Genomic DNA, 11,539 nt, shown 5'->3' with positions numbered 1-11,539 from the left:
GTGCAAAAATACTTAGATGAATACAGCAGTGACTTTGGAAACCTCTCAGTGCTTGAAAAATAAACTTGTTGCCATAAAGCTCTGCATTTTCAAACCGAGAGTGTCGCCCAAGCAGAAGACACAGCTAAGGACCTCCGAGAACTATCAGACATTGAAACAACCTGCTTTTTGCTGGGGGCTACGTAAGAAGTATCCTCACTCTGAATACTGTTGCTACCCTTTTTGTGGGTAATTTATTTTCAGTTCTTGAAAGAAATCAGTCCTGAAAGGAAATACACCAGTGCTGAAAATTCACCTGTAGTATCTCAAGTCAGGTGGATAGTACTTGTGTATTTCTAGACTTTTGGTTTATTTATTTAAAGGCTAGCTTACAACTTATTAACCCATCCGTCAAAACAAGACTAATTTTAACTATGGAGCAATATTTACTGCAGATCCTACTGAAATACACCTCCCACATCCAAAGATCCTGCTTCCTTTCGCTGGGCCTAAGAGAATGACAGAAGCAGCAAGAGGCACCACTGCAGGTCATTGCTTTTTACCGAGGCAGGAGCAGCCCCGAACTGCAGAAGGAAAGTTATGCTGGCAGGAATGAAACTCTGAAATCCACCAGGCTACTAGAGGGGAACCACACATGTTGCTACAGAAATGCCAAATGCCTGAAAAACATTTCAAACAATAACACATTTCTACTTGATTATTCTAGTCAATATTTTAATTAGCTGAATGAAAATTATTTCGACTCCGGTATACTTATTGAAAGAATGGACACGATGCCATGCTCATTTTCAGTTCAAGTTTTACTCTCAACTGCATAAAGGTTGAAAAGATTTTTTTCAAAGTTTGAAAATCAGCATAATAATTTTGGTTTCACATATAAAACAGGGCAACCCAAGGGATACAGGAGCTGTGTGGCTGTTCCAATGTTCAGCATTAAAGTGTCGCACAACCTAATTTTATCTCGTACATTGATTTTTTTGTACATTATCTGCTTCTCAATTTATAACTCTGTACAACACCCGCAGATACCTAAGGTTAAAATATTTTGATAGAATACCGTGTTATGGAAGATTCCAATGACTTAGTAGAGATTATAGTACAAAATAATGACAAGTCAGAGCATTGCTAAGAGTTTATTCAGAAGCTTTTACTTTCAGTTCTTATATCACAAAAGACATGTTTAATGTTTACAACAAGTATTAGAAACTGAGATGTTTTTATTTCTACTATTATAAAAGTAACATAGGAGACCGTTCTAAGCCATCTTCAAAATGCAGACCAATCTGTTTTTGTATATAAACTGTACACAAAAAACAAGGCACTATACATTTTTGGATAATAAAGTATAAAGGTTGATTCGCATAGTTTCTCAGGAAATCCATGCTATAAATACAAACGCTTTGTTCAGTTTAGCACCTGAAGCAGCACTGAGAACAATTCATTACCTATTGCAAAGAGAAACTTTTCAGAATGCGTAAGAGATACATATTGGTGGTACAGCTAATTCAGTACAAGCAACTGCCATCCAGCTACTTTTCTGTAGTTTTGACATGAAAGTCTTGAAAGTGAATTATATATTGCATTGTTAAATACATACTTGTTCTATGTGTTTATATAAATATAAATTCTTTGTAATCCACAAACTAACAAAATAACACTTTACAAAGAGAACTTCTTCAAAACAAAAATGGCAAGTATTGTGTATAGCCAAAGGACACCTGCTCCAGTAGCTCCAGAAACTACTGTTTAAGTGCATAGGAGAGCAGAGCTTAAACACATTGCCTTTAAGAGTCAAAACTAAATTCCATTTCCAAAGAGTTCTCTTGGCCGTTTATAATATTACACACCTCCAGATAGGTAGTCGCTAATAACTTCAGATTATTTCTATTTATTTTGTAAATGTGGGGTACAATTCTTCTAAAGGGCATAGAAAGTGAAAACAGACATCCCTTTAGTGCTCACTCCAATAAACACAACTTAGAAAAGTCCTTTCGCCTTCTTCAGATTAACCTGCTTCCAAGATGGCAGTGCATTGTACTCTTCTCTCGTCATCTCTAATGCAACCTGTGTTGAAAATGAGAGGATATGTCATTAGTAAAAACACTTATAAAGTAGCAAAACTGTCAAATGACTTCACAGTATGGTTAGACACGCATGCAGAGAGTAACAGTGCGCCCATTCTCTCCTTACCTCAAAGTCCTCATCTGAAAGATAAATTTCAAGCTTCAGTGGATCAACTCCCTCAGGCAGAGGTCTAGCTAAGAGATCTGCCAGCGGATACACTGTTTTACACAGCTTGGCCAGCACGTCCTCTACAAGGATTATCTGATTAGAAACATCAGCATCCTGTCGGGAGAAAAAGAGAACAGAGAACCTGGGATCACAAAGCTGAAACCACCAGCTGCTCCCACTGCGGATGGCAGGGGATCAGCGGGCACTGCCTCGTTCATGGAGCACAAAGCTATACATTGAGTTCCTCTCACAGGCGAACAGCCCTGCCCTACAGCAACTTCACAGCTAAAAAAAGGTCTGCACTTTGCAGAAGGACATCCCGTACTCTCAGAATCTCAAGTTTAAGGCTGAATTCTGTGTTTAGCCACAAAGCCAGCATTTTCTACTAAGGATGGCTGCAGACGACTCACAAAGCAGAAAATACCGCTGGCCTTGAGATGCCCCTTCACTGAAGGCTTTTAAAGCAGTCACATGTAATTAAACTGTGACTCCGCTTCCCAGGTGGGGAAGGCAATGCTGGAGCTCCTGGAGCCAGCTGATCTTTTGTGGGGAATTTTGCTCCCCTGCACTTTGAGGCTGGAGGATGGGCCATGAACTCTTGCTGCCTCTTTCACACAATTGAAACAGTTGTTCTACCAAACCCTAGCAGATATCCTTTAACAGATGATTCAGGTAACACTTTCCTCCTGTTTTTAACAAAAAAGAATACGAGAAAACAACCAGGAATGCCCGTGATATCCATGCTCCTAGTCAGAATTTAGCTGTGTTGTTATTTTTTTCCTGTGCAGACTCCTGAACTGTACTTTGTAAGTTCATCCTCTGGATTTTGGGTCTTGACAACACAAACAAGCAATGTTACTGGAAAGAGTCTGTGCAATGAAGATTTACCATTTCTGTGATCTCTGCGATGTCTTCCCTGTGTTCCCAACTTGGGAACATATTAGTGAAGGTCAGAGGCTCTAGACCGGCATGAATTAGGTAGGATTTTGGGGGCTTCTTTACATTTTTTCCTAAAACCAGTCAAAATACAACAACAAAAAAAAGAGAAATTACGAACAGTACCATATTTTGCAATGCCACCCACTAGCCAAAGCTAACTCCTTAGCATGTTTAATTGATTCTTTCCTAAAAAGCGGAAGAAATTTAAGGCAGTAGAAATAAATTTCACTGGAATTTTTTTTAACGTAGTATAGCATCTTTTAACATGTTTTTCAGTATTCTTAAATCTGCCTTTTACTCTATCTGACCACAAAGATCAAACCATGTATGCTGAAAAACCCTCACAGTTACTTCCTTAACCCGATATATTTCTTATCTTACAAAAATAGAGTTGGAATAGAGTAAGCAGAGTGTGACGGTCTTAAATTAGCCAAATTCAGGTAAATGAACCCTTCTGGTATGCTCAGCAGAAGCGTCCTGCCAGCAGCAAATAAAGCTTAAGCTTGGAGGCTTAAGTGAGAATGTTCGGACTGTTCTTAACTTGGGATACTGAGGTCTAACACAATCACTTTGTTATTACAAATTCAAGGGAATGGGATCTGAAAGTTAACAGAGGTATTGCAATAGCTGCATGGTAATTACTGACTTTCAAAGACAGTCCCGCTTCTTTAAAACACATATGTGTGCACACTACATCGGACATGGATGTAACCCTGCCTTGGAGTGATGCCGTATCAGATTAAGAGGTTAAAGTGATTATACCAAGTACTGGTGAAAAAAGACCCTATTGGTTGAATGATTTAATTCCACAAGTATTCAAAAACACTGATAAACTCCAAATATTATTAGAAAGAGGTAGACAAGCAGTCAGGGACTGGGAGGAGCTATCATTCAAAAAAATATTGTACCTTCATCTTACTTAGATTCAAATAACTCACTCTAATCAAATCTTACTTCTAGATAGGCAGTGGAAAAGCTGAAGATGTTGCAAAGTCCAAAATCAGGTGAAACTAACAGAGCAACATGACACCACCTCACTTCAGAGGGCTGCAGCTTCCCTAAAAACTGCTTCTTGCAAAGTTCTGTTATTCCCTACATTCAATCTCAGAGCATCTTTAACACACTGAGATTTCTTCCATGGCATATAAATCCATTACACAGAAGACCCTGTTTCTTACTGTAGTCCCTACCTGCACTTCGTGCATGTGGGCTGTCAGGCAGGAGGGTCTAAAAGAAAGCAGCCCCCTCCTCCCCATTGCCAAGGAGCACCCCAGGGAACCTGTGCTGACTGCAGATGGAGAGCCTGGCTGGACACCACTGTTCCATTCCGTTTGCAAAAGCTGAACATTAGAGGTTTGGCTTTACATCAGATGTTGGGAGCAAACTGATTAGAGAGAGTATGTTCACATGAAACTCTGAATAGCAGAGGTAAAAGCCCTTTGGATTAGTCTAACAAACGTATTAGAATGGGAGTGCTTTAACTGTATGATTTATACAGGAGACTTATCATTTGAACACTTGATTTTAAGCCCTTTCTTCCACATATTTTCACTGTGATTTATTTGTTTGTTCTACCATGAATGAAAAATTTTGCATTTAACAAGTATGTGTGAATCTGCTCTAGTCGCACTGCTCCACTCACAGTAATTCAGCCAAGAGATCAAGGAGAGTGGTGTTTGCTAATGTCCTCGTACAGGTAAGATGATTTTGTATGTAAGTGGAGAAACATTTTCATTGCATGAACTCTGCCCTCAGCAAAAGATGCTCTCCTCATTAAGAACCACTGAAGGGTAAATCAGATTCTTCCCTCTCCTAGCGGTCTGCAGCTCAGCTCTCCAGACTGCTGATTTAGCAGATAAAACCACAGAAAAACTTCCAAGACATTTTGACAAGTTAAATAAGATTTATGCACAAGGAGAACTGCTAGGTATATTCAAGGGATATTCAGAGTTGCTAATCAATCTCTCTTATACCATCATGTAGTTAAATGCTGCAAGCCAGGAAAAGAAAAAACAAATTGGGGGGGGAGAAGGGGGAGAGAGAGAGACAGATGAGGAAAGCCATAAAAACAAGAGAAAAGCTTTTTAATGCTTCTGATCACTCAACTGTATTCTGGTAGTCAAAATAATTGCAGCAGCATTGGTATCTCCTGAAATTCAATTTCTCCACCTTGATAAGTAACAACACATAAGAGCTAGTCAGCCCTGACAGCTCGATGCAATGAAATTTTGAAGTGGTTGACAGAATCCCAGATCACAAAAGTGATAGACCACCAGAACAGCATAGTGTAAACAGTAAAATACTGCTAAAGAAGTTCACATCAGCTTTAGCACAGAAATAGTCCAAGTAGAATCAGTCTTTAAGAGTAACAAACTTGCTCTGTACCTATTCAACCACACAGCCCAAAGCTTTTAAGAACTACTCCATGGCAAAGAGGATAAAGCCACAAATGCTGCAAAATCATGGCCAGTGGTAAAGAACTGAGCACCCAACAAAAAACTTGTGCTATGATGCATATGTTAAACTTCAGACCCATGAGGAGTCACTGAAGAGCTTTCCATTGTGCATCAAACTCAGATGCAGCAAATCCAATCCAGTGCAGAAGGTAGTAATCCCTTTTCCCATCATCAAACTTGATGAAGTTAAAGAAATCTGGAAAAGTATCCAAACCTCAGCGTGTATATCTGATTCCATCTCTGCAGGGGCCAGAAAACATGATTTTCATTACCACAAGATTACAGCACTGCACCAGGAACACTGAGACCAGGATCTTACTTCTATCTCTCTCACTAGCCTGCTGAGCAACTCTGGGCACTCATTTGCTAAGAATGAGTGGAGAATGCATCTTCAAATGCACTGATACCACTCCCATTGGGGAAGCACCTTGAGTACCTTTCAGCTGGGGACAGTAAGGCATGGAAAGGTACGACGCACTCAGAACAGCCAGCACAACCTTCTGTTACCTTTGCAGTACTGGAGCACTGTCTCCATGGCGCACTTCCTGTCTGTAGCCCACCTGATTCGAGCTGATCCAGCGATTTTGTTTTCCACAGGCCACCAGCCTTGCCACAGGTACACTTCGTGGTGATTGTCAACAAGGAACAGTGCTACACAGCCAAAAAGTAACAGACCCATCATCAGCTGCTTATTAGTTCTCAGAATCCCCTAAACAACCCCAGTCTTACATGCTTGTCAGCATCAAAACAGGATCATTTCAAAGCTTTTTGTTATTCACCCAGCTGAGTCTCAGCTAAACTCAGATTCTCTGATATAAACAATGTATTTCTATAGCAAGCTTTCGGGATCCACGTATGTTTGATTAGTTCTCAGCATCTTTATCACAGGAAAATTACTGTTATTGCTCAATGCTGTATAAGCATCACATACACACATTTTCCTGTGATAAATCAAGTTAAAAGTCATTACAGTTACTGAATCATTGCCCAATGCAGGATAGAGTTGTCTGTTTTCTTGTTACTTAAGTATTTACCTGGCTGTGGAGCAGTGTAAAGATCCTCTTGCAAGAATGGCATGGAATTGATGACCGCAGGGTCTCTTGAAGGGTAAACGTACTCAGTGGCTGAGAATTCTCCTGATGAACTACTGAGGCTGAACAGGCGGGGTGTGAAATTAAACTTTCCAGGATCTTTAAAGAACAAAAATTAAGAAGATTTCCTATAGAAAATGTCAGAGATTAATGTAAAAAATAAAAACAAAAAATCAACTTTTAGAGTGACTATAAATTCTCTGATTTTTGAAAAATCAGGGGACGTCCAGATGTCTTGGGGGACTAGCAACAGCTGTGAAGAACTTGAGCTAAAAGGCTGGCTGCCATCAGTTTGAATCTGATCCTGGCTAGTTACTATCAGCCGTTTCATAACTGGCTGTTTTGCAGCTTAAGTGAAGCAAGCCCATCTCAGAGTTTACTTTTTAGCTGAAAAATTTTCCACTTGGTAAATCAATCCCCCTGCTACCTTTGTTGGCAGCTTCAAAGCAAAGACGGGACAAGAATGTGTGCAGGACTGCCTCCTAAATCCCTTCAGGAGAGAAGAAAAATGTGTTGGTAACAGCGTTTACTGTTGCTCTGTGCTGCATGAATACAGAGGGGCTGCAGAAGCGGGGGGAGAACAAAATGAAACACTTTGTTTTCCAGCCCTTTCCTTCTAGAACAGTATTACTTAACTCAGTAGATTTTTGGAAGCATCTCTCTCGAAGGGATCATCTCAACTACCAAGTTCTTCAAAAGCTTTACATTAAATCTCACAGTACCATAGACTAGTAAAGTAAAATGTGATGCCAAATCCAGGAATGCAGGTCTACCTTGCAACATGCAATCATAGGCCTTTCGATCTCTCCTTCCTAATGCGTCCCAGAATCCCAAGGGCTCTGACCCTTCATCACATTCGTGTATTGTCACCTTGCTGCTGCTGTGCAGCCCTGCCTCCAGCGGACACCTACAAGACACAAAGAAAGAGGGTGAACCCAGCTTTCCTGCCCCAAACACAGCTAACACAAACCTGCTGGCCACTCCCATTATTAGAACCCAAAAGCACCCTATAGGCTTGTTGCACAGTTTGTGTCAACATAGGCTTTTTGAAAATTATGTAAAAAAACATCAATAAACAAGATATGGAATTTCAGCAATCATTCTCATACCATTTCTGATCACATACGCAGGGTGGAGGAGATGCTCGCATGAGCTCTCAAGTAGGGATTCTCACTGCCTGTTTTTGTAACTACTGCTGTTCTCCTTGGATGCTTTCCCAAATTCATTTCCTCTTTCTTATTCACAAGGCTTGATTCTAATCCTCCTATCAACTGGGATTTAGTTTGCTATTCAGATATTGAGCATCTCCCTCCAAATGGAAAAAGACTGGGTTTTTTGCAACTGTAATTAGTACATTAGGAAGAATAAGTGCATTTCACCTTAAGTCAAAGTGATTACAGAACATGTGTTTTCCCCACTCCACCAAATGAACTATCTGTCATTCCTCCTCCTTATCAAGCATACACCTATTGCAGTTGTACTCATAGGACAGCTTTATTTAATTTAACTTTTCTTTGAGACAGGCTATTTTAAATAAATTGGTAGCCTGTAAAAACATCTCTAAAATACAGGTCAGAAACTCACTGTTCTTTTATTTTATTGGCTGCTGTTCTTCCTACGTCCTTGGTGTGAGATTGTGCTTTGCAGCCATGCCACAGGTAGATAAGAGCTTTATTTATATTGAGGACAATCATGGATGTCCGGGAACGCAAGCTGCTGCAGTGACATGCTACTTCAAGCAAGTTTCCTTCATTGGGAACTTCTCCTCGCACACAATATAGCCTCCAGTCACCTGCAGCAAACAGGAAGAGCGCAGCAGTATTATACAGTCGTACGGGATCGAAAATTCAACACCTCTGCTCTGGGAACAGCTGTTCTCTTCCTGGATGATTTTCATATATTGCATGCCTATAATGTCACAGATTAAACTAGCTAAGCATCAGGTGTGGCTAACTACTTGAGAAACCCCATTGCGGAAAAAATGCCTTATGAAACCTTGCTTCAAGAGTGACGTGAAGAGCAAGGTCTACTGTGTTAAGAGCTGAAGAACTTAACAGAGCAGAAGAGTCAAGTTTCTGCTGTTTCATGCAGGAAAAAATATGGAAACAAACACAGTAGTCCTTCTATTCAGCTCCTCTTCCCTTGTGCACCTTAGGTACAGGAGGTCACATTCAGATGTGAACTGGGACATTTCCAAGTTACACCTGCACTGAAATTCTCCCACCTCAACTGCAGCATTCAAGGAATATGTTGCAAGAAGCAATGAATGGGTAACAAAAGCTTAGAGTTCTCCTTGGAGCAGATCTGTTCATAAAAATACTCTTTTGTCCAGACTATGTAGAAAAGAACATATTTTAAAGCAAACAGGCACTTTGCTTAATTAAAAAGCCAACTAGAACAATTTATATGTGTATCAATACAATAAAGTCAGCTTGCTCTAGGGCGACAAAATCCATTCTAAGCTCAAAGAAGAAACAAACTACCTCGAAACAAAGCATTGCAAAGCTGTCTCATGGGTTTCGTGGCATTCATTTCCCTTTTTTTACAGAGTATGGTAGTTGAGGCTGAACTCAAAGTGCTTCACAATAGTTAATAAAGGAGTTTGGGGCAGAAGCTCTAAACTAACAGTAATTTACTTTGCGCATTTTCTTCTTCCTCTTCCCTTCTTCCAGCATGCACGATCATCCCTCCTTGGAAGCACTGCAGGAAGCATGGTGGTTCTTTCCCTTGAAGCACTTGTACCTGGAAATTGAAAGAACCACTCTTCATTAAAAAAATGAAGAAAGTATACAGACTCAGGAAAGCTAGTCTCTATGGATTATTAAAAATTATATAGTTATGGCCACCCACAAAGTTACGGCTTTCCTTGTACTTTACAACTGCTGACTATTGGTTAAATTACCATATGTATCAGCATACAATGGGTTTCATATGTGAGCTGCATATTAAAAGAAACGTCTAGTTGAAATCCAACAATCAAGAGTTCCACAGGATAAGGAACACCAATTAAACTTTAATTTAAATTATTTTAAACTAACCATTTTTTGAATTCTTTACAGGACTGGACCATCTTGCCTGATATTCTCTGAAACTATTTGAGATATCGTAGGAAATGAAGTAGGTTCACAATTTTCTGTACACTGGGTTATGTGACAACATGCATGTTCTTTGCTCGTTAAACATTGAATTTTGATTCAGAAACCGATACAGTCAATTGTTAAATCAGCTGTGTTGCACAGCTTCCCACACCCTGGGTCAAGTGTATTTGTGTGTCTCCTCTGTGCACTCCTGTCTTACTGGTCATGTCTATGCTGCTGTTAAAAAACTAATTACAGCATTATCAAGGTTCTTGTGTGCTGGTAATGGAAAAGCCACAGCAAAGCCTAAGTCAACCTAAAGACAAAGCAAGCTAGCCTGTCCCCTGTTTGAGCTTCAAACTAGCTATATCTACAGTTGCTAGGCTCTCTGCAAAACAACACGATCTACTTCAGAATTACAGAGTAAACAAATTGAAAATTTCAAGTCTATTTTCATGCCTTGGCCTGGCAGAAAGTGCTTCTCCTGTTCTCAGCACTAGGAAGACAGTCCTGTTGTCTGAATATGTATGGAAGGGAAGGCACAAATTTGTTTAACTGTGCTTCACCTACTCCTGCAGGGAGAGGAGAGAAGACATTCTTCTTCAACCATTCTCAGAAATGCCCTCTTTAGAAGGGGGATTTGGGAATGAAAATCCATAAAGGAGTTTATGTGTCTCTGGAAGTTGGAATAAAGGGAAAAGTAATTTTGAGGTTTGGCTATTTGCACTGGCAAGCACACCTTTACAGAAAGAAAGGAGGCAAAAAAGATAATCCGCATTTACGGTTAGTGGCTACTTGGGCAGGCAAGTCTTACCAAGACTGCCACCTAGGTCTGCAGGAAGCTCACCTGTGCTCCTCTCTCTTCATCAAGTTCCACTGTCATCAGTGCCGATGTCCCTTTCTCACTCACTGTGGAGTGCCTTCCTTGCCAAAAGAAATACACGCATTTCTCCTTTCCAACAGCCCTTACTTGTTGCTCTCCTTTTTGCCTGCTTCCAACTGCAAAACAGAAAGCACATGCTGAAGATTAAGTAGTCTGGCTATAGGTTTTAACAGCACGTGGTTTAATCTCATCTGCCAGCTCAGCACTATCCTGTCCAGAACAGGAAAGATAAAATGTCCAATTGGAGGAACATTAGGTCTCCAAGCCAGTATGTCCCCATGCAAAGTTGGCACTGTCTCATCTGGTGGATGTAAGCCCACAGGCAGAGGTGCCTGCGTTGGCCAGAGAAAGAGATGTAGAAAGAACTGGTACTATCTGGAGAAAAATAACTGACATCACTTGAGCCAATTTGCATGTGAAATGGTATGTCCAGTCATGTTACCAGAAGAGCGCATTATGGCTCATTTTCCACATTACACACTGTTCTTTGGCAGCAGGAGAGATGCTGGCTGCTGAGCGATACTGGAAACAGCAACAGTTGGAAAAGCTACAGGCATAAAAGAAAAATGTTTCTTGGTAAAGTGGTATTAGAAAGGAAAACTACATAACAAAAGAACACCAAAGCAGTGTTTTGCAGTCCCAAAAAGTTAGGATTAGGTAAGTTTTATTGATTTATTTTTTAAAATTAACTCAGTATTTCATGTTGGTCTGGAAAGTGCCTTAGCAGCAACTCTTTTTTTTTTTTTTTTTTTTTTTTTTTTAAGGTTCAGTATTTAGTTGGTACAATAAGCAAATAATGTTTACAGCAACAGAAGTTCAACAATACAACCAGTTATGGAATATTTTACTCTTTCCAGTGAA

At 40.1% G+C, this 11,539-nt stretch overlaps 1 protein-coding gene across 1 annotated transcript in view; it reads right to left on the bottom strand.

Moving 5' to 3' along the window:
* Window positions 1-789: 789 nt before the first annotated feature.
* SVIL (supervillin) overlaps window positions 790-11,539 on the bottom strand; it is a 105,178-nt gene continuing 94,428 nt past the window's right edge. The window contains exons 32-40 of the mRNA XM_074156910.1: window positions 10,643-10,794; window positions 9,355-9,460; window positions 8,303-8,510; window positions 7,492-7,625; window positions 6,662-6,817; window positions 6,135-6,278; window positions 3,121-3,242; window positions 2,191-2,346; window positions 790-2,064 (exon numbers count right to left, since the gene is read on the bottom strand). Coding sequence (XP_074013011.1) covers window positions 1,978-2,064; window positions 2,191-2,346; window positions 3,121-3,242; window positions 6,135-6,278; window positions 6,662-6,817; window positions 7,492-7,625; window positions 8,303-8,510; window positions 9,355-9,460; window positions 10,643-10,794 — 1,265 coding nt within the window. The 3' untranslated portion in view covers window positions 790-1,977. The remainder of the gene's footprint in view (window positions 2,065-2,190; window positions 2,347-3,120; window positions 3,243-6,134; window positions 6,279-6,661; window positions 6,818-7,491; window positions 7,626-8,302; window positions 8,511-9,354; window positions 9,461-10,642; window positions 10,795-11,539) is intronic.

The sequence above is a fragment of the Numenius arquata genome, chromosome 12 (genome assembly GCF_964106895.1).
Source record: "Numenius arquata chromosome 12, bNumArq3.hap1.1, whole genome shotgun sequence".
NCBI classification, from domain to species: domain Eukaryota; kingdom Metazoa; phylum Chordata; class Aves; order Charadriiformes; family Scolopacidae; genus Numenius; species Numenius arquata.
This window is presented reverse-complemented; position numbering and strand designations above follow the sequence as displayed.